The sequence below is a fragment of the Rhea pennata genome, chromosome 3, assembly GCF_028389875.1.
Source record: "Rhea pennata isolate bPtePen1 chromosome 3, bPtePen1.pri, whole genome shotgun sequence".
In the NCBI taxonomy this organism is placed as follows: Eukaryota; Metazoa; Chordata; class Aves; order Rheiformes; family Rheidae; genus Rhea; species Rhea pennata.
In genome coordinates, this window is record NC_084665.1 from 35,956,158 (window position 1) to 35,983,800 (window position 27,643).

Here is a 27,643-nt window from a genome sequence, read left to right on the forward strand (position 1 = left end):
TAAGCATTTGTCTGTTTTTTAATAAAAATAACCCTCTCAACCCTGATTGTGCTGCGTGTAGGAGGGATGCCTGGGGATCCAGCTAAATCGGCAGCAGGGAGAACTGCCACCAGCTTGGTGAGGGCAAGTAGAGTGCCCCTGCCTGCCGGGAAAAGGCCCGCAGGGCGGACAAGGGGCTCAGCACCTGGCTGAGGAAGGCAACAGTGGTGGCTGGGGTGAGATGCAGCCCCTGGGGCTGTGCTGAAGCAGAGCCACTTGCTGCAGCATCTCTCCTCCTCGTGGTGCTGGGTGCCCCAAGGCAACGGTGAACAGTGATGGCTGGTGCTGGGAGGAGAGACTTTACTAAAGTTGCACCTGAAGCAGGTCTGAGAGGAGGAAAAGGGGAAGGCATTTGCTTTTCTCCTCCTTGTCTGGGGCTCACTCCTTCTTCCCAAAGAACTTCTTGAAGACAGATTTGTTCTTGGAGCGAGGAGGGCCCTGGGTTTTCTCCCCCAGCACCTCCCGTGGGCTTCCTGGCCTGGCTACAAAGGAGTGGCAGCGCGTCCTGGGCACAGCTGGTGCTTGCTCCCCAATGTACAGTGTGACAGAGTAGCTGCTCCCGGCCTCCACAGGTTCCTTGGGCACAGCTACGGGTGTGATCTTCTGGTAGGTGGCTACAAGAGAGAGAGCAGTGAGCAGGAAGGCCAAGGCATGAGCTGGGGTCTGCCAGCTCACCTAGGGACCTCTCCGAGCTGGACATGTGTGCAGGGCTCAGGGCACTAGAGTCCAGGCTGCAAAGACATAGGCACCAAGATGGTACTGGAGACAGCCTCACCCCCTGTCCTGAGGGCACCCTTCTTGCTCCCAGTGGCAGCTGTGGGGTCAGGGGCACTGGTGCCACCTCCTGGCAGAGAGAGTGAAACCAAGGTCTTGCCTAGGGAAGCTAGCTAACCCCAGGTAATACCTGTAGGGCTGAACAGAGCAGCCCGACAGTGTGCTTTGACCCCACACAAAGAGGCTGCACAGGAGATGGCTTCTGGTGGGATGGATGCCAGTGACTGGCTTGACTCGGGCAGATGCATGAGTGACGCTTACCAGGAGAAGTCCACGTGTGAGTGTAACACATCCTCCTGGCCCAGCATAAAGGCCACTCAGGCAGGGTGTCTGACGGGAACTCCAGGAAGCTGGAGCTTCTTCAGCCTGGATTTACCCCACACACTAACACAGCCTCAGCAGAAGCTGGGCCATGACTGCCAGCAGGCAGCCCAAACATGCAATGTCCCTTCTTCATGGACACAGTACCCTGAGCTATCAGCTCCCAGCTCCCCATGCTTCCCCCTTCTCCAGCCTCCTCCTTGCTGGGCTGCAAGACACCACAGGCTGCCCCATGCACCAGATGAGTGGGGACACCAGGTCAGACAGCGGGCACACGGATTTGCCACGTTGCGTGAGGGAGCTGCTGCAGTACCAGGCAGCAGCCAGCGCACATCCCTCCAACAGAAGCCCCAGATATACATGATGGTCCTCCAGCAGCAGCTCCCACCCAGGGATGTGGGTCCCAGCTGGCCATTGACTCATAGCTTGGGCTGGCTAGTGGCTCCTAGGACTGGGCTATGGGACAGCCTGTGTGCTGAGCAGACAAGTGATGGAACAGAAGGGCACAGGGACCTTTCGGCAAGGCTGTCCCCTGCATGCATGAATATACCCTGACATAGCTGTACCTGAGGTGAATGAGTAGGACCTCCTCTTGTTGGCCACCAGCCCATAGTCATCTTCTGGGCAGCTGTTGTCCCATGACCCAGGAGACCCACTGGGTGACCACTGCCGCTCCCTGTGCCTGGCTGCATGGCTGGCAGCTCCATGAACATCCTCTGAAGTAGAACAGAGACACATCAAGGAGGAGCTGACACAGGCGGGGCAGGCAAACACATGCTCAGATGTCTCTAAAAGTAGGTTGCTTTGGCCCAAACCCAGCATGGTCTGCAGATTTTGCCACTGCACTAAGACACACATGGACACCTTTGTATCAGCCTCAGAAGGTGCTGGGAAACTTACAGGGGGCCTGGTTATCCTGGTAACTCCCAGGCAGTGAAGGAAGGCAACTTTTCTGAACCAGTCAGAAGACCTTCCTGTCCATCCCCAATCCCCACTCCTGAACAAAGGACTGAGAAACTACTGGCCCAGACACCACCAAATTCAAAACTGACCTATAATACTACAAATTCCCCCCTTATCCCTCTCTGGGCTGGAGACAGGAGTCAGGAAATAGCAGACTCCTGTGCTCAGCTCCACTCCCCACACTCCCCAACACTGTATTCACTTGCTTATGTACTACCCACCCTGCCTGAGGATGCACTGGCACAGGCGCAAGATGCAACAGCAAGCCTAGCTGTCTAATATAGACCCTCCAGACAGGAGCAGAGCATCTCAAAGATTGCCTAATAGTCCTGTATTTGTGTACTGAGTAGCCCTGTAGCCAGGAGGCCTATGGGGCAGGAAAGTCACCTGCTGAGGATGCTGCTACATCTGCTGGGCCATCCTGGCTCCCAAAAGGTGGAAGTCTTTGAGCGGTGTTTGAGCAGGGTAACACCACAATCTCTTGGCTCTTGGCAGTCATGGCCTGAGAGTGACCCTGGAGGTGGGAGCTTCCTGGCCCAAGGACCTTGCTGAAACTCAAAAAAAAGCAGAGATTTACCAAATTAGACTGGCCTACAGAAGATCTGCTTGCTGCAGGCTGAGGAAGAAAGACTGGACAGAGTTTCAGTTGAGGGGTCAAGGTGAGGAAGTGGTTAACACCCACTTTTGGCACTCCGACTCCTCTGGAAGCAGGAGGGTGCACAACAGCACACTTATTACTATGATGTTGACCATGAAATATGATAAGAGGAGAGTGCCTTGCACAGAAATGTGGGATATCATCATAGCAAGGAGACTTTGCTCTGGCCAAATGGAGACCTAGCTAGCCTGCTTCTCGCTACTCACCCCCCAGTAGAGCTGGTGCCCTCAACACTCTGTGCGGCTGCCTGGAAGTAATCCACTTCAGGGAAACCTGGGGGCAAAGCAAACAACACACTGTGGGGCAAGAGAGAAATGCTGTATCATTGTGCAGTGCTGGAAGTGTGCAGGACCACCCCACTGAGTAAGCCCAGGCTCCAGCTCCCTGCCTGACCAGCTGAACCATGGGGATGATCAGACTGCAGAGCTGGCTCCTCTGACCTCTTCTCTAGGGCCTGCTGTTGCTCACACAAACCAGCCTACTATTTTATTACAGCACCTGAGCCCCCTTAGTTAATGGTTATAGCAGTGGGAAGGCCTCAGCCTTGCAGTTCTCCTTGCCTCGAAGGCAGGCAAGCGGTTACCAGGCTCCACAAAAGGGACAGAGAAACAAAGGGCATGGGAAGACCAAGGCCCAATTGTAGTTTTCCTGACACTGCTTTTATGCTGCTGAGGCTCCACTGACGTCAACTGTGTTATTCCTGATTTATAACTGTGTATGCAGTGTGAAAACAAAGCCTCCAAATCCTGCCTGGCAAAGAAATGCAGTTCCCAAGGCAGGTTAGAAGACTGCATAAATCAGAGGCAGTGCTATATTTCTTCTCTTCTGATCTCACATGCATCAGAGAGTTCAGAAAATGCTACATACACATAGTGACTGTGTGAAGATGACAACAGAGTTGTACTCCTACCCCAGCCGTGCCCCTGCCCCTTGTTTCTGCCCTGTGTCCCCTGCCAGTTTGGTCCAGAACTCCACTGTGGCCCTGCATGTCCCCTCTGCCTGTGACCGGGAGCTGCTCACCTGAGTTCTGCTGCAGCTTGGAGACCCACTCATTCATGAGCAGCTGGGATGGGGCCCTTAGAAGATACTCAGAGCCATCTCGTAGCCTAAGAGAAGAACAGAAGTCAGCAACAAGGAAAATGTGGGTTCCAGACAACACAACCTTCACCAGCCTTGGAAAAAAAGGGAAGCAGATGAGAAAGAAAGAAATCATGATCCAGGCACTGGGAGCCCTCCATTCTCTGAGCCCGCCCTTGCTGGAGGTACCTACATAACAGCAACACACAGCCAACTTTAACATGCTTGAGCAGCATGAAGACATTGGGGCTATTTCTTCTCTAAGGAGTGCTGCGGCTGTAAAGTTTCCCACCCCCCTGGTGTTACGGGCTGGAGTTACTCACTGGAGCCTGAAGCAGTTGGTCTTTTTGGTGTACTCTGTGTCTGGGGTGCAGACCGCCCCGGAGAGGTTCAGGGGAAGGGCCACCACGGAGCTCTGCAGCACAGCAAACATCAAAAGCAACAGCAGGGTTTGCTGGTTCCCCTTTCCAGGGCCACACGGCCATGGGTGACAGAGTCACCTGGCAGCGCCCTAGCCGCATCGCTCCCCCCAGTCAGCCCCTCCTGGCCCCAGCAGGGCCAGCTGGGCTCCCTGAGGCCGAAGGCATAGGAGAAGCAGGGAGAACAAATAAAGGACCCAAGTCTGCTTGGCTCCAGCCCCAGCTGCTGCTTCCTTCCCCATCCTGCACCCACTGTGTCACTCATCCCACGGTACCTTAAGGTTGTCCCTCCGGTCCTGATAGAAGCACAGAGTCTGCCTCATCAGCACTGCATGGAAGAGGCTCCAGGCGCGGCAGGTTGCCTACGGGACACAAACAGGTGCTGGTGGTGAAGCTTGGCCCTGCCAGGTGAAGGGGATCTTTTTGCACCAGGAGCCTATAATTATGCAGTAGTGGGAGCTGCCAGGGGCCATATGTCCCACCCCAGCCTGAGCAGTCCTACTGCCAGCCCTGCACTCTCTCTCTGCAGTGGCAGGATGGACAGAGGCACTCAGGGGCAGCACGTCCCTTAGGGTTGTCCACGCTTCCCAGGCAGCCCTAGCTCTCCCCAGACTCTTTTTCTAGACACTGCTAATCCCACCTCCTCATGCTGGTTGGAAGCATCAGCCAGGGAGCTTTGGTACAACTGTCCCCTGTTGGGGCCATTCAGGCCAACACCTCCTTTTCACTACCCCTCTCCAGCCTCAGATTTACTACTCAGGGTTTGGGAAAAGAGAGGTGATCTGTTGCCAATTAAAACACTCCTTGGACACCTGTAAACTGTGACCCCAGTGAGGCCAGCAACAGTGTAATGTTAGTGCTAGTAGCATCTTGGGTTCCAGTCCCTCCTTAAAACCTGAAAAGCCTTTAGGTGCTTGGGAGGCCCAGTGAAGGTGCTGCACGCACCCTTCCAGCAGTCGTGTCTTCCCTCCCATGGATGAGCAGTGATGTCCCCAGCAGCTCTGCTGTGACATGGTACTGCTGTTCAGGATGGCTGGGCAGGAGCAGAGACTATGAGAAGCTCCTCACTGAGGGCCAGTATCTTGACGGGCTTTGAGCTTTGTGCTGAGGATACTGTCCTCTGTTGCCTTTCCTGGAAAATGTTCCTATGTTTGGGAATGCAACAGCGACAGCCTCATTGGTACAATGACAAGTGGCTTTGGTGGGGGTGTAAGCTAGGTATGCCCGTATCAGGTCAGACAGAGTCCTTTCCAGGTGACATTTCTGCAATTCTGTGTGTGCTAGAGATAACATATCTCTGCCCCCGTGGCCTGGAGGCAGCCAGCTCCCAGGAGCTGTTGACTTGGCTGCATTATGCCTTTTGGGCGGGAGGGCTGTTGTTTTGCCTTTGCAGGCTGGAGTCTGGCTGTCCAGACAAGGGGAAAGTTCATTATAATTCAGTCTCCCCATTGGACAGCCAAGTACCTAGGGTACAGGCCTGGCTGCCATGGCCCCTGTGCTGCTCCCAGGAGGGTGCTAAGAGGTGCACAGAGGAGCCTGCCTACCAGCAGCACCCACATTCATGTCACATATGTCCCTGCACCCCACTGCCCAAGGGACCATACAGCCATGATCCTACCTTTCTACCTCCTGTCTGCAGTAGGTGCTTCCTCTCCAGTGTCCCCTCCATCATCTGAAACTCTGTTTTACTAGGGGGAGCCTGCAAGGAGACAGAAGATGAGCAAAGCAGCCCTGGGTTAATGGTAACTGTTCAGCCCTGGGAACCACAAGGTCTTTCTGACCTGCTAGTAAACTCAGCCCCACCACTGCTGTCTGAGGTGTCCCTCAGTCCCAAAAGTAGTGTGTGTGATGGGGGGAGGTACCTGCCTTCAAAGCCCAAACACAGGCACATGCAGCCCTTGTGATGCTCTGGTCATGAGCTCATGCCTCCCTCTTCCTGGGACCATGCACAGGCCTGTGGTCAAGGCCCACAGTGGAGCGGGTGCTAGCCATGCAGAGAAGCCACTTACAGCCACCAATGTTATCTGAGGTCCATCTCGGGTGTTATAGCCAATTCAGGGACTGGGTGGAGGCTCCCCAAGCACCTCCCAGCTTGCTGCATGCACCCCAGGGTGCTGTGGCTCGGTGGCAACTGTGGTGGGCAGCAGAAACCCTGCTGCCTGGCCCTACCATTCACATGGGCTTTGGATAGCTACCTGACCCCAGCAAGAGTACACCCTGCCCACAGCTCTGACCTTGCTGCCCTCTCGCTCCTCGTCCTGATGTCGATCTCGTGTGCCAAGGCTGTCTGCCCAGGCTGTAGACATGGATTGCCCCATGCCATGGGATGCATCCATGCAGGGAAGGGCTGCCCCATGCCTGCTTGGGCTGCCACTGCCCTTGTGCCCATCGCTGGGGCCCTTTTCTCCTGCTGGGCTGTGGAGCAGCTGGGCAGAGGTGGGAAGAGTGAACTTGGCTACTAGCACATTATTGGTTGCCGAGAGGATCAGAGGCCCGGCAGTGACGTCGGGGCTCTGCAGGCTGCTTGTCTCGCTGGCCGGCAGGCGGCAGGCACCGTTCTCTACCTGCGGGCTCAGCTCCGTCTGTTCTTCTGCGTGGTCCCAGATGGCCTGCAGCTCCTCCTCCTCCTCCTCAAACAGCCCGTGGGCTGGGTGGCAGACCTCTGATGGGCCTGGGGTCTCAGGGCCAAGCTGTCGGCAGCCTAACTCGCTGGCAAACACGGAGAGCTGGGGGATGGCTCGGGGGCCCGGGTGGGTGGCAGGAGAGCCCAGGCCCCCGCCGGACGGTCCTGCCAGGACTTCCCTGCCGGAATTCCCACTGCCAGTGGGCCGCTCCAGCTGGGCAGCACTGGCACCAGAGCTGGCCCTGGCCACCAAGGCAGTGGGAGAGGGACTGAGCTCCACGCAAGCAGCTTCTCGCAGCCTGGCCTTGCAGCCGGCTGCTCTCTCGGACCCCATAGTGCCGGGGCTGCGGTCCTGGCCCAGCCTGGCAGCCAGCTTGTCCCACTCCCGGCCGACCTGCTCGTGCAGCATACTAATGTGGGACAGCCGGTTCAGCCTGAAGTCCAGCAAGTCTTCGCTGGTGCTGCCGGCGCTCCTCCGCTCCTCCTCAGGGCAGTGGGCTGCCTCCAAACCCCGTGCTTTCTGCCGGCTGTAACTAGGGTTGAAGCTCACCTCTTCGAACCATGTTCCTCGCTCGCCCTTGGGGAGCTTCCCCAGGCCTTCGCCCAGCCTGTGGGGACTGTGCCCATCTGCATCCCCCTCCTGCCGTCCAGACCTGCCTGCTCCTGCAGCCTCCCACTGCTTTGCCCCCCTGCCCTGCCTCTTCTCCTTCCCCTCTGCCTTCTCCAGCCGTGCTGCTGCCGTGGCACCTCGGAGGCAGCCCAGGATAGTCAAGTCCTTGGGCAGCTCCAGGCTGAGGACAGACCCAAGTGAGAGGTGGGGGCAGGTGTCTTTTGGCCCAGTGGCAGGTTGTGTGGTGCTGGGCCCCCTGCCGTGGTGGAGAAGGCCAGGTTTGAGATCCCCAGGGGCAGCCCCACACTCTGCATCGATGTCCCGCACCAGCGGGTTCTTCACGTAGAGCAGCAGCTCCTCGAGCTGGGGGCCAGGTGCCCCTGGCGCCGCCTTTCTCCGGCCACACTTCAAAGGCCACGTGTTGCTGGGGCCATGCCTGTCCTCGGGCAAGGGCTGCAGGGAGCTGGGGCCCATGATGCCCTGCAGTGTCAGCAGCCGCGCATGCTCGGCCTTCGCCTTCTCCTTCCTCTGCAGGCTGTTGAAGATGGAGCTGGGGCCAGCCCTGGGCAGGGTGTGGGAGGCCACTGCGGCCCCAGCACTCGATGCTGGAGGGTGGCACGCTGCAGCAGGTGCTTGCTTTGCTGGCTGCAGCACAGCAGAGGTTTTCCTGGCCCTTTCGCCGTAGCACTCCTCCATGCGCAAAGACGCATTCGCCTGGGGACACAGTGGAGGGGAGAGGGATGAGCCTCTTCCTGGCGGAGCCCCAGCTGTAGGCACCGCAGTGAGGCACAACCCAGCCCTCGCTCGCCCCATGCCAAGAGCCCTCTCCCTAACAGCAGCTGGGGGAATGAGGAGTCAGGGGGCTAGGCTCCCTCCACACTCCAAAAATGCTCGCCCTCCTTGCTGGCACCATTTCCAGAGCTAGGAGCTGCACAGCTTGATCCTCCGCACCCAAGGGCTACTTCCACCTTGATACATGGTGAGAAGAGGCACGAAGGGGACACCCTGCTCGTATTACAGAGCCAGCCCCCCAGGTGTGTGCTGCTGCCCCAGTGTAAGGGGGCTGCCTGCACCATAGAGCTCTCCTCCCTCACTTCTGCCCTCTGAGGGGCTACTCCTTGGGGTCTACAGAGAGAGCAGTCACTGCGGCATGCTGGCAGCCACCTGCATGTGCCACCAGGCAGCAGTGCTAGGTGAATGCAAGGGCAGAGCATGTTCTTTTCCACTCTTTACGCTCTCCTTTCCCACGAAAAACATCTCCATCCCCTCCCCCTGCAATCTCAGCCTCACTTCTGGGTTTCTGTGACTGCAAGGATGAAAGCAAATGACTTTGCCTGGTGGAGCTAGAACAGCGTTTCCCTGTACACCCTAGGCTGCATGGTACCTGTCACCTCAGGCCCTTCTGGTGGCTCTTCAGTCTTTTGCCCTACCACAAGGCCCTCTGGCATCTCTGGCACCCACTACCCCTTCTTGGCAGCTCTGGCCTCTTCCCTTGGTCATCCAGGCTAGCTGTTTGCAGGGAGGGCCCAGCACTGCTGGTCTCAGGAGCTCCTTGCAAACAGCCTTTTGAGCAGGGTTTGGAGCAACAAGCGTATGCTACGTGGCTGCAGAGCCTCAGCAAAATGCCAGGCTCCCACCACTGGGGTTGCAAGGCTCGCACATGCACCCGGAGCAAGCTCCCCTCCCAACACACACATGCTCACACGCAAATGGCCAGCTCCATGGCCCAGCCACCCTTACCCCCTTCACTCAGCTGCACAAGGGACTGCTCCTGCCTTCCCACAACTAGGATGAGGGCCTCCCACTGCACCTCCCATGGTCACCAAAACCGTTTACACCTGGGGCCAAACTGTGGCCAGCCCTCTCCAGCTAAGAACTCTCTTTGCATGCTCCAGCTCCCACACTGGAGACCCCGGGGCACTAGTGGTATTTCCCTCTGTGCAAGGTGGCCCATTGCCATGTCTGCACCCACTGGCCCTGCTGGTGGGAAAGCTGGCCCCAGCCAGCCTGCCAGGGCAGGAAGTAGCACTGAAGAGAGGCCACTGCAGGACAGTCAGGTGGATTAATAGCAGGCAGCTTCATGCCATGCAGCCGCTTTGCCCCACATGCAGTTTCCTCGGGATGTTACCTCTTCCACGGATTGGCGAGATGGCTTTCTCTTTCGCTTTAAACTACCCCAAGTGTTTCCTAAAAGCCCCTGGCAACGCTTCCAAAAGGTTTTACAGCTTGAGGGTTTAGTGGTAGGGAGCTGAGCATGGGGAGAGAGAGACACAGAGAGATCTGAAGGAAGAGCAAGAGTAGCCAGCTACAGAGAAGAGAAAGCAGGCAAAGAAGGTGCTACAAGCTGGTGCTTAGCCCTCAGGAATAACCCAACATTCAACAGAGCTAAAGGTCCCTCTCGTCTTTCTGCTGTAGTCTGAACACATCGCTTGGAAAAAGCCTAAATGGATCCCACCCATGGGAGCAATCCAGGAGCCTTCATGCTGCACACAGTCGCAGCTACCCGGTTTGCCTGCCACATGAGGACATCTGCATTGGAATGCAGTTCCCTGCAGCAGCTCCAGAGAGCCACAGCAGTGGCTGGGCTGGTGGGCACAGGGAGCTCCCACGTGGCCCTGTTGATGCCACAGCCCCTGCACAGCCTCACGTACCATCTGCAGAGCCTGCTCCCCGGGCCGTTCTCCACCTAATGCCAGCTGTGAGTGCTTCTTCTCTCCCTTCTTGTTGATGCTCAGGATCAAGTTGACTGTCCCCCCAAGGCTGCCAGCCCCCCGAGGTGGCAGCAACACCGTGGAAGTCTCGGAGGGATCCCAGATGAGACCCTCCTCCTCAGGGGGTCCCACGCCGGGGGGCGCCAAGCTGCTGGGCTCCGGTTGCAACAGGGCATCTGAGAGGGGTGACACTGGAGGGGAGATGGCCGTTTCCTCCAGCACCTGTGGCTGCAGCTCTAATTCTTGCGTAGATTCGTGCAGGGAGCAGGGCGCAAACCCTTTCAGGCCAAGGATGCTCTCTGCATGGGGCTGAACGCAGGGGACTTGCTGCTCCTGAGGAGCAAGACAAGAGAAGGAATATGAAGGCTGGAGGAGAGGACTGCTCCAGAGTCACCAAGCACTCTTCGAGGTTCACAGCCCCTGCTTATGCTCCTAGAGAGGCTCAAGGTAAAGAACAGTGGCATGGAGATTGCCCAAACTCCTAGTTGGAGGCAGAGAGCCTAGGCCTGGCAGCTCAGACGCTTTCTCTGGGCAGTCTTCCCTGCCTGTCCTATCTGAACCTGAGAGTGTTGGGGGTGTCACCCCAAGGTGTGACACATCCCTCCTCTACCTTCATATCACCTGCTCCATTCTGTGACTTTGCTACCCTCAGCCTTGACCCCTTGAAGCAGGTCCTCCAACTTCGCTGATGGTCATCATGCAGCCAGGTACTCACCTGGCCAGTGGCGGACAAACCCAGGGGACTTCCAGGGTCCCTTCTGTCCTCCTGCTTGCTCCCAGGGTCCCGCTGGTGTTTCTGCGCTCGCCAGCGTACCAGCACCCAGCCCAGCATGCTCTGCAGCTCCTCCATGCGCTCCTTTATCTGAGAGGAGAAGAGAAGCTGGGCAGTTTGCAAGGACACCCTGCTTAGACTCTCAGCTTAGACTCAAGGACACAGACCCTACCAGGACACCTCCTACCAGGAAAGGTTCAGGAGGTGTTTGGGACCAGAACTCAGTCAGTTTCATCCAGTACTGGTCAAAACCTTTCCGATCTTCTTCTAGCTGCAAGGTGACCCTGTCACCTGAGGCACTCTGAGGAGGGTCTCAGAGCCCTCGGTAGTTATGGGGGAAGTGCAGCTCGCTCTGGCCAGCTTCCTGGGGCTTTGTGTCCATAGCTTTCTCTCTCCTCCAGGGACCAGCCCCAGAGGGTTTCAGTGAGGTGCTGAGAAATTATTCCCATCCTTGCAAGGGGCCGAGGCTCCCTGCTACTTACTGTCTCGCTCAGGTAGTGCTCCTCAGACACCAACGTCTGCCCTGCTGCAGCCAGTTCCTCAAACTCCTTGAACTTGCCTTCAATCTTCCTCTCCAGTTCCTCACACTGAGTGTCCAAAAGGCCATGGCTGCCTGGGCTTTCTGAGAAGATCTGAGCCCGTGTGTCCTCTGTCCAGGAGCTGAGGGCACAGGAAGCCCAGACATAAGAATAACCCAGCTTATTCTCAGCTCTGCAGGATCCCAGGCGAGCAATTCCCAACCAACCTCAGGCTGAACCCTTGTCTTGCAGGAGGATGGAGCTCTCCACTAGTACCAAGCAACCCTAAAGCTGCCCTTCAGCTGTGGTGGCTGTGCAGAATCCCAGGCCCTTCCTGCCATCCCTTCCTGTGGTTCAGCTAAGAACAGAGCTGCGAGCATGCAAGGGGCAATGAGATGTGTTGCCTTTACAGAGGACATGTTGTCTGCATGAACCCTGATAATTTTAATAAGGACTTGGCACTTACTAGAAGAGGCCCCTGCCTCTTCAAGCTGAGGCTGCATGGTGCCCTCTGTAAAGAAGGCTGCTATTTGCCAGAATCTGGTGCAAAGCAAGCAGGCTTCCCCCAGTAAAGGCAATCACCAGCTCTCTGTTGTCCACCTTAATCATTGAGCTCTACAGTCTGAAAGCAGGAACTGGGAGCAGGGTAGAGAAAGAGAGTGTGAAGGGTAAAAGCCTAACAGGAGTGAAATACAGGAGGAGGTGGATGTGAGGAAAAGAGAGCAAAGGGAAAAGTGAACACAGCTGGATGGAGGTACTGCAAAGCTGTCAGGGCAAAAACTGGGATGGGCAAGAGGGGTCAGCTCCCAGCTGGGACATCCCAGGCAGGCTCAGGAGTCCGGGAGCTGAGAGCTGAGAGCCAAAAGAGAGCATTCTTTGGTACAAGCAGTTGGAAATCATCAGAAGGCATGTGAAAACTCTGCTATAACTATCATTTATCTTCCGCCTGTTCTCACAGTCTTTAAGACAGCTTGATGATGTGGTGGCCCATGGTAGGTCTGGGCCCTGCAGCAGGCTGTTTTGTCTGCACAGTCGCAACACACCCTTTTGCTTCAGGTTACAAACAGTCCCTGCCTGGTTTCTACTCCACCATCTGCTCATGGACTTGTGAACAGCCTGAACTCTAGAAACATCACAGTCTCACCAGCTCCCCCCTTGGAGCAGAATGGCAAAGGCAACTCTGACTGCTCGTCACCACTTACATCATGGCTAAATAATCCTTGAAGAACTGCCGCAGCCGGCCAGCCTGTTGCACGTGGGCCTTGTTCTCCCTCAGCAGCTTCTGCAGTTCTTCCCAGGCCTGCAGGACTCCCTGCACCTCCGGGCTGACACTGCACATCCGAGCAGGGCAGAGCTTTTCCAAGTGGGCAGCAGCCCTCTCCAGCTCCTCCAGTTGCCCCTGCAGGATCTCTGACACAGCAGACTAAGATCACAAGGCAAAAAAGGTTAGGGCACTTAGAGCAACGTGGCAAGGGACGCCTGACTCCTTTTCCTATCCTGCCCGAGGACACATTTTACCTGCTGATCAAGATCCAACCCATCCCATTTCCTTTTGCACAATAAGGTCAGAGAAGGCACTAACTCTTTGGCGCAAGATGCCTCTGGGCCCCAGGATGAAGGAAATGGAAGGAGCATGCTGGAGGGGAGCTTAGGGTTACTCTGGGGCATGGGGGGTCCAGGCCGTGGGGAACAGGAAAAGCCACGCTCCGTGGGGATGATGGGCAAAACAAAAGGCTGCAAGAGTGCAGAAGAATGTGGTTTCTCCACACCAGCCTGCTCTGCCCATGTGAGTCACCTCCCTGTTGATGGAAAGATGAGTGAGGTGTTGGCAGCCTGGCGCTGGCACACGGGAGCTGACGCAATCTCTCTCCCATTCCTTGGCCTAGGCCGGTGGAGGGGAGCGGGGCTGGGCTCAGCTCGGCTGGAAAATTCCAGCCCAGCCCTCTGCAGCGGGCCAAAGCTTACAACACCTGGGCCCCTAGGGGCCAGCACCTCCCCAGGACAGCCCCGTCCAACTGGGACACTTCCACACCACATCTTCTGCCAGGCGCTGAGTGGGCAGGATGCCTCCCAGCTTCCTGGTCTCACCTCCATCTCCTGCTGCTGACTCAGCAAGCCCTGCAGCCCCTGGAGGTCTTTCTCACTCTTCACAACAGCAAAACTGCTCTCCACTTGGGCAATGTCTTGAGCCAGGGCTTTGGCTCTGCATCGGATGGCCTCCAGACGCGGGCACACCTCTGCCAGCTAAACATGTAGGAGAAGAAAGATGAGCCCCAAGGTGGCATAGCGGGTGTCACAGCTTGTGCTCCTCAGCTTCATACTGCAGTCTGTGCCTGGCACAGCCACAGGGCACTCTGCTGCAAGGCAGGGAGCACCAGCCATAGCAGGGATGGGGATACCCTCCTTGTGCACAGTGGGCCCTGGCTGTCCTGCCACTCTTGTATCTCACTGGGACTGGCCCAGCTGTGCTCCCCATTCTAGCTAGGTGGCATGGCCAGCCCTGGACAAGCCACCCAGATCGCATCCCTGGGTCCAGCCCCTACCAGGCGCTTCAGGCTCTCCACCTCTGCCGCCGCCTCCACAGCACGTTCTCGCTCCTTCACTGCATCGTTCAGCATCTCCACGGCCTCTTGCAGCTGTCCCAAGGGGTTGCTCATGTCCTCACTGCTTGACGGTTGCTTGGCCGGGGCTGAGAGCAGGGGCAAAGACCCCTGCAAGCCACGATGCCCACTCTCTGGCTGAAGCCAACAAACATACCAGGTGTAAGGGAGATGGGGAGCAATGCCTAAAATGGCTGGCCTGGGGTGGGGACCCGCAGGGCCACAGATCGACCCTCGGGTTGGTCCTGGCTGCTATGAGCTGACAGCAGTAGCACCAGACCCAAGTGCTGGCTGCAGTAAGATGAGGGGAACCCCAAAAGGCAAATGGGCAGTGCCAGGCAATGCCGAAGGGTTCGGGGCCCAGCCCCATGGCTCACCGGAGGGGGTCGGTGCCGGCTCCGCGCCTCCTCCTCCTCTTGCACATTCTGCAGGAACTCGGAGAGCACCAGGGAGTCACGCAGATCCGCGGCCCGGCGCCGCAGGGCTGTCTGCACGCGCGCCAGCCTGCCAGGGCACAGGCGTCACCCAAGTTTTGCTTGGGCGCCAGGACTACGTGGCCACCCCTTGTGGGGATCATCCTCCTCCTCCCTGCCCTCTGCTGAGGCCCAAGGGGAATGAGAAAGGAGGGAGCCTCCCCCAGGACTCACTTTTCCTCCACCATCTCCACCTTCCTCCGCATCTTTCTTGCTGCCTCACGCTCTGTGGCAGGCTCATCTGTCACCTCCTCCCGCAAGGCCTGGAGTCTGAGGCCGCAGACCAGGAGCTGTCTCTCCAGCTGTCCTGTCTCTTCCAGGTCCTTGCGCAGTTCTGCGGGGCTTCTCATGGTGGCTGGTTCTGACAGTGACTTGGCCACGGCTTGCAGCCACCGCTCAGCCTGGTCTAGCTCCCCCACCAGCCTCAGGGCCTGCAGGGACAGCATGGAGGTGGGACCAGCCCATGAGCCAAGGGAGGCAGGAGCCATGCTCAAAGCCAAGCATGAGGCAAGGTCCCACGGCAGGGTGCCTAGGGCACATTCAACTCCTGCTTAGCCATTTGGAGCAGCATGCTCGCCACAGGGCTATTGCCAGACCAGCCAGAGATGTTGCTGCCAATCCCATGGATCCTGTCCCCACAGGCACCAACCCTGCTCGCTGATCCGAGCGAAGGTCAGGCCAGGTCTACATCTCCTTCAGCCAGGAGGATCAGAAGGTACAGCAGCCAAAGCCATCCCCAGCAGCCTGGTATGATGGAGATGTTTCTCCATGTCTATTCCTGATCTCCACTCCAGTGCTGCCTCCACGTACCTTATCAATTTCCCTCAGTACAGCCCCGTTCTCTTGGTGCTTCCTCTGTAAGTCCTCCCAGAGCTCTCCCAGCTCCTGCAGCATGGCCTCTACCTGTGGGCTCCCTCGGGCCCCTGTGCTCAGCAGCTTCTGCCCTTCCTAGAAGGAAGCAATCGGTGTTACCATCAGCCCTGCTGGGTATCCCTCTTCCTGTTCTGCACCTATCACTCTGGACAGGGCTCACCAGGAGCACAGCCTCGATGTTGGAGCTGTTATCCAGGATCTCTTGCTGTAGTGCAACCCGCTGTGTCTGCGCTGCCTCCAAGCTCTCAGCATTCTCCATTGGACTCAGGTGGACACTGGGACCCATGTTCTCCTTGAGCTGGGACATAGCCTGCCAAGGAGCAGTGCAGCCATGGTGCCTTAGTGCCCAGATCAGGGACCAGTGCACATGTGCAAGCATGTATGCACATGAGCAAAAGGAGGGTTGGGAAAAGAGATCCCTTGACAGTGGGTCCCCTGGACAGGCTGGGAGCAAATGGGAAGAGGCAGGGGGATGCGCCTTGACTCTTGGGGAGACATTACCACATTCGCAGCCTGGCAGAAGTCCTGCACGTGGGCCTCTGGCTCCTGGATGCCCCACTCAGCCTCTGGGTGTCCCAGCATTTTCCTTCTCCTCCTGAGGGAAGAAGGAAGGTCAGGCTCTCTCCTTGCACAGGCATCCTCCTTCCTTTAGGATTTTCCAGAGGGAAGAGGTCTGGGACCTGCCACAAAAGTCTCCCAGTTCAGTGCCCCTTTCTGTCCTCACAGCTAGCCTCCATCCCTGCCCTCTGGCCAATAGGCCTAAGGAAGGATCTTTATAACTGAGGAACAAGCTGGGTCCCAGTTAGTGCCCCTTACTCCCACCACACTTCCCCAAGCTCACAGCTCTCCCCTCTGCCCCTGCTCCTGGCAGCAACCACCGGGAGCCAGTACCTCTTGCTGTCGCCTCCAGCAGGGAGTTGTCCAGCTGTGGGACAACTGGGGCTGCTCTCTTCGCCTCTCACATGCTCTGCCATGCTCCTTCCAACGTCCTTCTGCACCTACAGCACAAAGGCCCTGAATCCTCCTTTGCCCAGCCTAAAATACGCTTCTCTTTGTTCCAGACTTGGTACTTGTTGCCTCCCATGAGCAGAGGGCGCAGGTCACTGGACTGACTGCTTTCAGCTCAAGGCATGATGGGTCACTAAGCCACGGTGGAGTGCTTGGGGTGGGCTTTGGCCAACAACTGAATACTTTTCCCCTACAAGTTCCCCCGTGTTCCCTACAAGCAGAGGCCAAGCCGCCATACTCACTGTGCTCCCAGGACCTCTTTTCTGCTTGTCTCCTCCTGCTTCCTTGTCCGCTGCCCCATGGCTGCTACCATCTGCTTGAGACTCATGGTTCAGAGCAGCAGCTTCGCCTCCTGAGAAGCTGCTCGCTAGAGCCAATGCTGGAGACTTCTCGTTCCTGAGAAAGGGGGCAGAGAAGGGATGTGAGGGAGGCCTGGGGAAGAAACACATGGAGAAAAGAGACCTAAGCTGAGCTGATCCCCCAAAGACAGCTTGCCAAGAACTAAATGCTAACCCAGGTCTTTCCCCAAGCCTCTGGCTCCAGTTTGGGGATTTCTAGCAGTTAATGGCAGAGATTTGGGACCAACTTTTCCAGTGGGTCAGTTTTTCTGGTGGTCTGGCCAATTTGGAGCTGTGTAAATGGCAGCCCAGAAAAGCTAGCATTTTCTTCCTGTGATAACTCAACAGGCAGAGACTTTGCAGGGTGTGTTGGCCCTTCCACCTGCTTCTTCAAATCGGCCACCCGCTTTTTGTGCGTGCAGCTCCTCCTGAACCAGAGAGCTAGGCCATACCGTTCAGTGCATTTATGAGAAAATTGAGGCAAGCAAGAAGGTAGGGAGGTGCCCTCTGAAGTCAGGGGGCTGGCAATGTGACCAAGTCCAGACTCCCGAACTACACTTTAAACATAAACTCTTCCTCTCAATTTTGTTGGGAATCAGAAGTGGCTGCCCACTTCAGCTCTGAACTTTGCAGGGAGAAGTCTCCTGCCAGGCTATGTCCTACCTCAGTGCCTGCTGGAGCTGGGCCCAGCTCTCCTTGACATCTCGGTGCTTGTGGGTGACTCGTGCTGCCAGGCTGGGCTGAAGGCTGAGGAGCTGGGACACAGTCACATCCAGCATCTGAAGGAGAGAGAGCGAGCCAGTATGACATGACTGGTGAGGGATGAGCCACACATGGCAGTGGTCCTGAGTCTGCGACAGCAACACACTACCAACTATCTAGGAGCAGCAGAAGCAGCAGGAGCAGGACTTGCCTCCCCAGTTCCCTGGTATACCCAGCACTCACCATCATCTGGCTGGCCATGTCCCTGACGTCCCGATCCCGGCCTGGCTCAGCCTCCCCTTGCTTCCCCACACCACAGACACTTCTCCACTGCAAGAAGAAGCTGCAGTCAGTGATGAAAAGGGGCCAGGCCCTGCCCTCAGCACTGACATTCACACATTGCTGCAGGAGAGAGGCACTCCGCAGGGGCATGCTTGCTACTCTGGCTCCCCATCCCACACTGAGCGCCAGCCCCCAGGTGCTCCTCAGCAGCCTCCATGCAGGGGATGAGAGCTACACCCTCTCCACCCAGCCGTCACTCTGGACATGCAGTAACTCGGCATGAGGCTGTGCAATTTGGGGCTGACCCTGGCCTGAGTGCTCAGTACCTTGGCATTAATGGCCCCAAGAAGGGTATCTGCTTGCTGGACGAAGGTTGCTACCTCCAAGGCCAGCTGCAGAGCCTCATGATGCTCTTTCAGAGTCCCCTGGAGCCGCAGCCATCTGCATGGATAAATGGGAAGAGGTCAAGGGCAGCCTGTGCCACAGCGTTGGACGTTTCTGCCGGAAGCTGTTCAGAGGTGAGGAGAGGCTGGACAGGAGGCAGGAGATTTATGATGTCCTTCAGTCCCCTATAGCTGGGCCTCCTGCTGCTTAGCCTGTACACTCTCCACTCACATTTTGTTGAGATGCTTGCGCCGGGCAGAGATGCTTCTGCTCTCACTTTTGCCTTGTTTCTCCAGCTTTTGGGCCAGGGTGTTCAACTCCTCATGCAGACTCTGGTACTGTTGCTCCTCCTGGCCCAAGTAGAGAGACAGAAAGAACCATCCCTCATCAGGGCTAGTCCTCCGTCTGTCCTCCTGCTACCCTTTCAGAGACCTCGCACTTGGGCCATGCCGCAGCATTGGGATCCCCAGGGCTGGTGAGGTTCAGGGTTCCTGGCATTACAGACTTTGGAGAGGTTTTGGAGAGCATGTTGGTGGTTTTGGTGACCCAGTTCATCAGATTGGATGGACAGGGCTGGCTGTTACTGGGCCACCCACTGCCCATATACTGTAAGATCGGGCAGGAGTGGGGAGATGGAGTGGGACCTGGGCAGGAAGGCCAAGCTCTTCCCCTAGGAGCTGCCCCCTCAAGAAGCATCCCAAGAGCCTCTTACCTGTTTCAAGTCGAGGATGCGGCGGGTGAGCTGGATCTTGTCCAGGCTTTCCTGTAGGAGGGCTGCCAGAGAGGGTTTCTCCTCCTGGAACAGGGGAAGGGTGTGAGGAGGTGGAAAGACACACTGTCCACCTCTACAGCCTAAACCAAATAGGGTGGCCAGCACAATTATAGAGAGTAATTAAACCCATCTCTCCCATGTTCCATTTCTGACTGACAGGATGATCATGGGTGCCTCATGTCCCTTCATGCATCTGGATCTCCTGTCCCCAGGGATAATACACTGAGCAGTGACACTGCCTGCAGGAGAGCAGGGACCTGGATCTCACAGAGGATCAGATATGCACCACATCTACAAGCAGGAGCATGAAGCCACAAGGTATAGACAATTGCTTTCTGCTGGAGCCCAGGATCCCTCTCCCATGGCCTCTCCCAAGGGACGAACACCTGCTCCTGGGCTATGCAGCACAGGGCCTCAGGGATGTGATACGTGGCCAGATTGCTTACAGCACACACAGGGAGGAGCAGAAGGCCTTGTCCCTCCTGGCCAACCCTGACTCAGCCAAGCTCTCGGCACACTGTACCTTCTGCCTGATCCATGCTTCCAGCTGCTCAGCCTTCCTAGTGAAGTCCTGCAGGCTACGTAGTCCGCCCAAGGCTTTGCTCTGGCTGACAGCCGTCTGTCGGAGGAGCTGCCACTGCTCTCGCAGGGCCAGCAGCTGCCGCCGCACTGTCTCAGCACTGGGGCTTGGCCGGCCCATCAGCTGCTCGCCCATCTGTGATGGCAAAGGACACACTCAGAGGAAGGTGCTGCCCTTGGGGCCCCAGCCTGCCGAGAAGGCATGGGAAGAGCATGGAGATGCCAGCACTGCCTGGCTATGGCAGAGGAGAGATGGGGGAAAGTCCCCGTGGCGAGGGGGTCTGCACTGCAGCCCAGCTTCACCTGGTTGAGCTTTATTAGTGTGTTCTCAAAATCCTTCATGTCCCTCTGCAGCGTCTGAGCCACCTGCTCCCAGTCCTGCAGGTCGCAGCCGTCTTTCAGGTCCCGCAGCTTGCCTCGCACCCAGCCCTCCGCCTGCCACGCGGGGAAGAGCCGTGAGATGGGCAGTCTCCGGCTCTGCAAGAGCCCCGAGGCTGCGGCAGTGGGGATGGGATGGCAAGCGGCGCCTCTTTTTTCTGCCTGCTCCAGCCCAGTGCGGGCTGATGGGAGAAGCTGTGGCAGGCTGAGCGGGGAGGCTCTGTGCGAGGCATCCCCGCATGAGACATCTGCTCTCCTCGCCTGTGCAAACGCGCACACGCGCATGCGCGCCCTCTCCGGCACGCGGATGCAGCCCCTCTTCACTATCCCTATTCCCATGCTGCTGGTGAGGGAAAGGGACTCGGGGGGGAGGAAGAAGAGGGGGAGGAAGGGGGACATTTATGTGCATGTGTGGAGGAAGCCGGGCCCTGGTGCGAGCTGACCCCCTCTCCCCGGGGCTGACAGCCAGGGAGCGGCAGCCAAAAATGATCTCATGCCACAACAATGGCTTCGCTCGAGGCCGAGAGTTCAGCCCTCCCTGCAGCGCACCCCACCCCACGGCTCATACGAAAGGCTCCCGGGTGCAGGCGGCCCCCTCGCCCCTCCGCCGGAGCTGGGCCGCGACGGGCGCAGCCCTGCGGCCAGGGACCCCCGGTGAGGGCTCACCTGCAGCATCTCCCGGTTGAACTGGGCTATCAAGGGGCTCAGGTCGAGAAGCTTGGCCGGTCCTGTGCTGCTTCGCCCGCTGCTTTTCGGTGCAGCGGCTGCGATGGGCTCCTTGCTCTTGGGGCTTTCTCTCCGAGCAGCCACTGTGGGGCCTCCTGAGAGCTGCAGTGGGCAGAGGGGGAAGAGTCAGCGTGCCTCCCCGAGGAGCCCTCCAAGAGCCTCTCTGGAGAGAGCTTGTCAACGGCGTTTTGGAAGCTCAGATAAATTATGTCAGCCTCCCTCATCTCCGATCTGGTTGCTTCACTGACATATTTGGAGCGTTCTCACAGCGTCCTGAGGCACAATTTCCCTTTGCAGAAGCCGCGCTGGCTGCGCTTACAGCCCTAGCAGGGGGGTTACCAGGCTGTTCTTCATTCCCAGGTCACTCCTAGCTGACAGGCTGGCACCTAACGCCCAGGCTTGTCCCAGCACCCTTGGCAGAAGCAGATGCCGCATTTGTTGCCCTTTCAGCCTGAGGCTGTGCGTTTCTACAAGGAGCATATGCATCTATGGTACTCTCTCTGCATCACCCTGGTAGGGCCTCCAGGTCACCCAGGGCTCCCCCAAGGAGCCAGAAAGGGGTCAAAGCAACCCGGGAGGGTTGTGCTGCTGCTCCCAATAGCAAATGGAGCAGAGCTGGCAGCCAGCTCCCCAGACGTTGCAGCCACGGCTGCATGAAAAACCCTGCTGGAGCTGCAGTGAGGGGCAGAGCCAGAGATGGGGCATGGGGCTGGGTGCTGTGGGGCAGATCTGGAGTGTGGGGCTACATCTGGAGAGGTTTCTCTACGAGCAGTAAGAGTGTCACAGAGCTGTCACAGAATGCTATTTGCTTTTCTCTTTGTGAACAACAAAACTTGCCTGGACACGATCCTCTGCTACATGCTGTAGTGACCCTGCTTGAGCAGGGGGGTTGGACTAGATGATCTCCAGAGGTCTCTTTCAACCTCAACTATTCTGTCATTCTGTGTGTAACCCTCCTAAAACAGTGCCCAGCAAGACAGGGAGCTCCTGAAGAGGACCCTGGCTCTGCAGCTGTCCTGCTTGCCTCTGCCCCCTCCCTTGCTGCATGCCGCCAGGTGCTGGGGACAGCCTTTCCCAGGACACACATCCTGTCCCTTTGAGTGTCGAGCCGAGCGACGAGGCAGGAGAGCCGTAGAAACAAAAGGGTGATTCTCCAAGCTGTCTCTTGCCATTGCCTACATGGTGCCAGCGCAGCCGCCGTTCCCAATGAGCTCAGCCCATGGCTCCTTCAGGGGCATCTGGAGACTCTTATTCTCAGCGAGCGGCGGCGGGGGGAGAAGCATGGCATTTCCCCCAGGCTTTGGTCTCGTGGGCAGCCGGCGCTGACGAAATGCTCTGTCAGAGCTCCAGCCCCGTCGGGGGCCACATTGAAGGTCAGCCAGCAAAAGAGCTGGTCCTGTGCCAAGCTCAGCCCCGGGCCCAGCCATAGAAACCCCTGGGGAAGGCGCAGCCTCAGAGGCGGTCACTTCCCAGCATAGCGAAGGAGCCCTGAACCCCACTGCTGCCCAGGGACAGAGCTGCCCCTGGGGCCTGGTTCTGTCCAAAGCACCGCTTTCGAAGCAGGGGGGTCATGCTAATGTGAACTGAGCTAGAGTTTCACGCATGGTCAAGCCAGGACCCAGCCAAGTGGCTGTGTGCTCTCCCCCAGGCCGCAGCAGTCACACTTTCTGCATCCCAGGTTACGTCAGGCCAAGCTCTTGACCACATGATGGTCAATGCTAAGCTAAGGTAAACAGGAGACTGAGCACTGAAGCATTTTGCTGAAGAAACCTCTCCCAAGTCAAACCCCAAGCCCAGCAAGGGGGGAGGTGCAGGACTCTGCTTGCTGCCTCCTCTGATCAGGCAGCAATTGCTCCCTTGATCTGCACTGGAAAACAGTCTTCCCCAGATGGCAGGCTCTGCTGGTGGGCTCAGCTGGTGGGCTCGGCTGTGATCTGCCCCACTAGGGGTACCAGCTGTACCTGGCAGCCTGCCAGGGTGGTATCTCAGGGGAGTCTGTGAAGCAGAAGGTTTCAGGCAACTGTTTCAGGCCCTCTAACCACTCTGGCATGTGTTGCCCCGCTGATGACATGGGAGTCACTTTTCAAAGCCTTTCTGCCTAACCACAAGAACTAGAGAAATCCTTTCCCCCCCAACCTTTTATTTTATTTTTTTTTAATTTTTTTTTTATTTTTGTAGAGCACAGATTCTCAGACCCTCCTATGACTTCAGGATCTTCAGTCTCTTGACATTGGCCAGTGAAGAGCCTTTAATTCAGCCCCCTTGGAAGCAAAAAAACCACTCAGCCGCAGGGGCTGGCCTAGGTACTAACCTCAGCTAACGCGCTGTGGTGCCCCACTGTGCCCAACTTGCCCCCTTGCTAATTTAAACCAGAGAGGCTCCATCCATCCCTGTTCCTGGGCACACTATCAGTCCATAGTGGGCATGTCTCACTGCTCTGACCACACACTACAGCTTTGGCAGCTGACTCACAGCTCTCATTTGCTCAGCCCCAAACCCAACCAGACTGCACCCCTCAGTAAGGCCTGTCTAGATCATGAAAGCTGGGTCACATACCGCATAGAAGGGGGAGCCTCGGTCCACCAGTGAACAGAAACCACCAGCATGGGGGCTCCTGGCCTCCTGCTTCTCTTCCTCCACGTCCACTTCCTTTCTAAGAAAGACCTAGAGGTGGGGAGATGCAGCCCCATGAGTCTTGCAGCGTTTGACCCTCTGAGTGGCCAAGGATTCCTAATGCATCATGACAGCCTCCTTCTGCCCCAGAGCAGAGGAGGCTGTTGATGATACCCAGATGCATCTTAGTGAGATTCTTCCCCAGCCCTCCGCATTCATCCAGGCCAACTCCCTCCAGGCAGCATCCACTAGCTCCACCCATGCCTTCAGCAAGTGGCTAGGGCTTCTAAGGTGGCTTTGCTCAGTGCCTTCTGCATGTTAGCTTCCCCACACTTTTTCCCCTTGAACTGTCTCCCAAAGCAGCAGAACCCCATTTTGCAGCATCCTCCAGCGCCTGGCACTGTCAGCACGTCTTTTTCCTTGTGGGCAGGTGTAGACTCCATTGCCTCCTCAGGACAGCAAGGGCAGAGGGTGCAAGGCAAAGGGAAAAGTTGACACTATTGGCATGAAACACCTCAGCCACTGATACCTGATCACAGCCTGGCTGTAAAGTAAGAGTTAAGAGGGTTGCTGACTCACAGAGAAGGGCTCCCTTGGGACATGGGCTGCGGGTGTGAGTAGGAGAGGCAGGAGGAAGGAAGTCCAAGAGCCATGGCCAGGCACAGAGAGGAGGTCCAGGATGAACTCTATATTACCTTATTGCTAATGGAGCCCAACCCCAGCACAAGAGATGCGTAGGATTGCTTGGATCATACACAGAGCCAGTCACCCTTATCCTCTACTGCTGGACCTCTTCTTATGCCATCAGATATAGCAGGCCAATTTGGGGACCTCCTTCCACCCTCTCCCCAGTGCCACTTTGCTTTCTCCATAATAGCTATATAACCATGTACAATGAAACATGATGAGCTGGGCTCTGTGTACTGCCCTAATATCCACTCTCAAATCTCCCCTGAGGCCACAGCAGAAGAGGGAGTGAATCAACCAGAACCAGAGCTGGCCCAGCACCACTCAGACCACTCTGGACAAAGCAAGACTGGCTCCCCGAGCAGAAGGAAGCTTCCTAATGCCACAGCAGGACTCGAGGAGTCCCACAACCCAAGAGCTCCTACCACCAGAAAGGCTCAGATCCCCCCCCACAGCTTCGTGATCCTACAGTCTCCTGCCCCAACAGGCTCTTTTTTACGGGAGAAGGGAAGTGTACTACAGGCAGGTGGGAAGCTTTGCCCACCATTACCTACAAATCTGTCCCCGGGTCTGGCAGTCTGACATCAGGCATGCCTGGCTTAACTCTGGCCCAGACCCTGTTTACCCTCTTGCAAATTATTTCAGCAGGGCTTTCTGTAGCAGATGAGCACTACCAGGCCCTTCCAGGGGGCTGTTGAGCCTGGCTGGGTGGCAGAAGCTGTGCCACTGGCTGCAGCTGGCCACGCGACAGCATCCCATCCTGAGCAGGAAGAGCGGGCAGGGAGCAAGGCTGAGTCACAGAGGAACCGACGAAGCGAGAGCTCAGCACTTCTGGCAGGGCCATGCCAGCAGCTGCGGGAAGCACGGCTCTCTTGCTAAGGAGAGTGCTCCCCCCTGCCCCAACTGCTGTGTCTAGAGATTTGAATGCCTGTTGAGGGAATGGCAGGGAGCTAAAGACAAAAAAAATTTACTAGGCATGAGATCCTAGGAAGCCCCTCTTTTCAGCGGCAACGTCCCATGCTTGCTGCAGCCTGCAGGGCCGTTCCCCAGCCAGCACTTGACCATGGGAGATAAGCCCACAGGTAACACAGGAGATTTATTTAAGAGCTGTATCTTGCGATCCATCAGCTGCAGGAAAAGGGGGCTGTCAGTACAAGGATGACTTCATCCTTCCTGCGGAGCTGCTCCACTGGGGCTGCCCCCACACACCTCCCCAAGCCCGTCCAGCCAGAGGTGGGTCCTCGCTTGTGCAAAACAATAGTCTCCGAGGTCTCACACTGTCTCAGGGATCAAGGGCTGCGGATGAGGAACTGTGCCTCCACTGCTGCTGCCCACGCAAATCAGAGCAGTCTAACCCAGCAGCTCATTACCCCAGGCCTCACACACATGTGCATCCACACACGTGGACACGCACACATGAGCGCGTTCTTGGCTCACGGCTGGGGATCAGATTAAAGACTTCTTCCTTGGGGCCTGTGAGGTAATGTGTTAACCAGTCACCAGCAGGAACTCAGACTTCACAGACATTTAGCAAGTGAAGTGAGGGTAGTGGCCTCAGCTTCATCCTCTAAGGATGCTTTTTTCCCTTATTAAAAGCCAAATGTGGCACATCAGTTCACTGCATTCCTTTAGAAGACTAGGTGCCAATGACTTCATACGAGCAAGACGAGGAGGGCCAGACCCTTCCAGGCTACTGCTGAGCTGCGCTAGTTCTGGCAGAGGTCCTGAATGCCAGGGAGGTGGGGGCAGGAGAGAGGGAAAGAAAGGGGCACAGCTGGGGCATCTGGGCCAGGCTGGCAGGGGCCATGGGGCAGAAGCAGACTTGGGTGCCTGGGGCTGGACTAGCAGGGGCGGTGGGGTAGGCTTGAGTAAGCCCTAGCAAGGTGCTCTACCTGTGCTTCAGCCTGCTTTCGTGCCCAGACTAGGGGAAAGCACTCCTCTCCTCTTCTCTCCTCTGGCTACCACCCTACGTAGCATGCTGTTTCTCCCACTGTGCCCTGGCTCTCTTGCTCTTCTTCCCAAAGCTCCATCTTGTAGTCTTCCCCTCCCATGCAGCTCCACCTCCCCCATGCTGCACAGACAGAAAGGGCTGATCCTGCCAACCTTCTGAGTCCCCCAAACCACCACCATTATGAGCACATGTCCCCACCTTATATGAAAGAGGGGAGCCCTCAAGCAGATCCCCTTTGGGTCGCGCAGGCTCAAGCTACGCAGTGAGGACCTGCCTGCCTGCTGAAGCAACCAGCAGCTCTTGTGAGGCTGTGCCTAGCCTTTATTGGCAATGAAGAAGAAGGTTTTGGCAGTCAGCTGCGCTGCTCTCCCTAGCGCTATCCCACTGCGAAACCAGCTGTTGCAGGTCAGGGTTAAATCACAAGGAGTTCCTGTCTGTTCTTTCCAGCTATGAGGACAAGGTCTCTGAGCTTGCCTTCCTCCCTGTCCCAGCCACTCAGGGGTCTCCTGAGCTCCGGCACCGATATATGAGGACGTCCGCGTCTGCTAGCGCTGAAACTGAGAGGGCAGGATGCCAAGATGTCTGGGTTCTGCTCCCAGCCAGGGCAGGGGACTGACAGGCACTAGCCTTGTCCTGGCTCTGCCTCACTGTGTGGCCCTTCATGAGTCACTTCCCTTCTCTGGCCTCGGTTTCCCCACCGGTAAAAGGAAGAGCATGTTCCCAGTTCCCCTCACACAATCAGATTATCACAGGCATCCAAACAGCAGAGCCCTACACAACTTAGGCTCTAGGGCAGAGCTTTTCTATTTCATTTTAGTCCCAGGGAAAGCTCATTTCCCACTCTCCCCTCAAGACCTCTTACCCTCCAGCCCCACAGTACTGGGAAGAGAAGGTGTGGGAAGCAGAGAGGAAGCAAGCTGTCCCAGAAGCCCTGTAGCAAATGTTCCCTGGAGAGAAGGCTTTTTGGGGAGGACAGAAAGAAGGTGGCAGAGATCCCCCTGCTTGGGCACAGCCTCTGCTAAGACCTACCCATCCCCTCGCAGACAGGGATGGGGACCTCAGAACAGAGGGGCTGGCCCTAAAAGGACAGGGAGAGCAGGGTGCAGGGTATAGGAAGTCCTTACCTTGAACTGAGCTTTTCCTGGCCTGCTGTTATTGTTGTTGTGGTTCCTGTCACTGCCAGTGTGGGCAGGGTCCTCAGGTCCCCCTGCGTCACCTGAGAGAGCCTCCCCATGCCAGTTGGACAGCGTTATCTTCTTAATGGAGCGGGCAAGAGAGTTGCGGTTAAGCCGATCCTCGTTGGTGACTCCTTCTTCCAAAGTGCTGGCACTGTGTGGCTGGCTGTTGGGGGCAGCAGGGCTGGCCTGGGCCTGGGCCAGGTAGAGGGAGATGCGTTCATTGAGGTTGTGTCGAAGGCCATGGTGGTTATCCAGAGCAGGGGCGAGAGCGATGCCAGGGCAAGCATCTCCGGAGAAGTCGGCGGCACACTTGGGCAGGGAGAGCTTGGTGCTTATGGTGAAGGGCTGGACCTTCCTCGCTGTGCTGCCAGACATCCTCTCCCTCCCCGCGGCGACGCGGCCGGAGAGACGCTCTGGAGGGCGGAGGACGGCGGCAGGGGACGGCGCGGCCCCGGGGCTGCCGGCGGCAGGGTGGAGGAGCAATCCCGGGCCCAGCCCGGAACCCCCGGGGCGCCGGGACAGCGCGGGGCCAACTCTGCCCCGAGCCTCCGGGCGCCGCGGACGGCCCGGGCGGCGCCGGCCGCGGGCAGCGCCTCTGGGCCCCGGGAGGGCTC

At 57.4% G+C, this 27,643-nt stretch overlaps 1 protein-coding gene across 7 annotated transcripts; it reads right to left on the reverse strand.

Moving 5' to 3' along the window:
- On the reverse strand, positions 1-27,595 carry LOC134138403 (spectrin beta chain, non-erythrocytic 1-like). 7 transcript variants are annotated; one of them, XM_062571994.1, is made up of 33 exons: positions 26,976-27,594; positions 23,157-23,264; positions 20,541-20,702; positions 19,800-19,931; positions 19,441-19,632; positions 18,858-18,941; positions 18,377-18,495; positions 18,088-18,202; positions 17,723-17,809; positions 17,441-17,556; positions 16,682-16,835; positions 16,323-16,429; positions 15,933-16,026; positions 15,592-15,741; positions 15,369-15,506; positions 14,733-14,989; positions 14,463-14,589; positions 14,029-14,223; positions 13,574-13,729; positions 12,688-12,908; positions 11,450-11,627; positions 10,911-11,057; positions 10,136-10,528; positions 9,613-9,732; positions 6,486-8,198; positions 5,870-5,950; positions 4,527-4,613; positions 4,156-4,247; positions 3,776-3,861; positions 2,962-3,028; positions 2,485-2,651; positions 1,701-1,850; positions 1-653 (listed from the first exon to the last, which is right to left on the reverse strand). In XM_062571994.1, exons 1-33 carry the CDS (start codon positions 27,402-27,404, stop codon positions 418-420), a joined length of 6,660 nt encoding a protein of 2,219 aa, XP_062427978.1. In that variant the 5' UTR covers positions 27,405-27,594; the 3' UTR covers positions 1-417. The 7 variants fall into 7 exon arrangements, with proteins under 7 accessions (XP_062427978.1, XP_062427976.1, XP_062427975.1 ...); XM_062571992.1 differs by having other exon boundaries at positions 2,485-2,645; positions 16,682-16,871; XM_062571991.1 differs by having other exon boundaries at positions 16,682-16,871.
- Between the last annotated feature and the right edge of the window lie 48 nt (positions 27,596-27,643).

Excerpts from the sequence above, each read along its gene's own strand:
- LOC134138403 (XM_062571991.1), bottom strand. The coding sequence starts at position 27,404 with ATGTCTGGCAGCACAGCGAGGAAGGTCCAGCCCTTCACCATAAGCACC. Across the intron at positions 16,430-16,681 it reads AAAGAGGTCCTGGGAGCACA|GTGCAGAAGGACGTTGGAAG; the intron begins GTGAGTATGGCG and ends TTTGTGCTGTAG. Across the intron at positions 16,027-16,322 it reads GCTGGAGGCGACAGCAAGAG|GAGGAGAAGGAAAATGCTGG; the intron begins GTACTGGCTCCC and ends TTCTTCCCTCAG.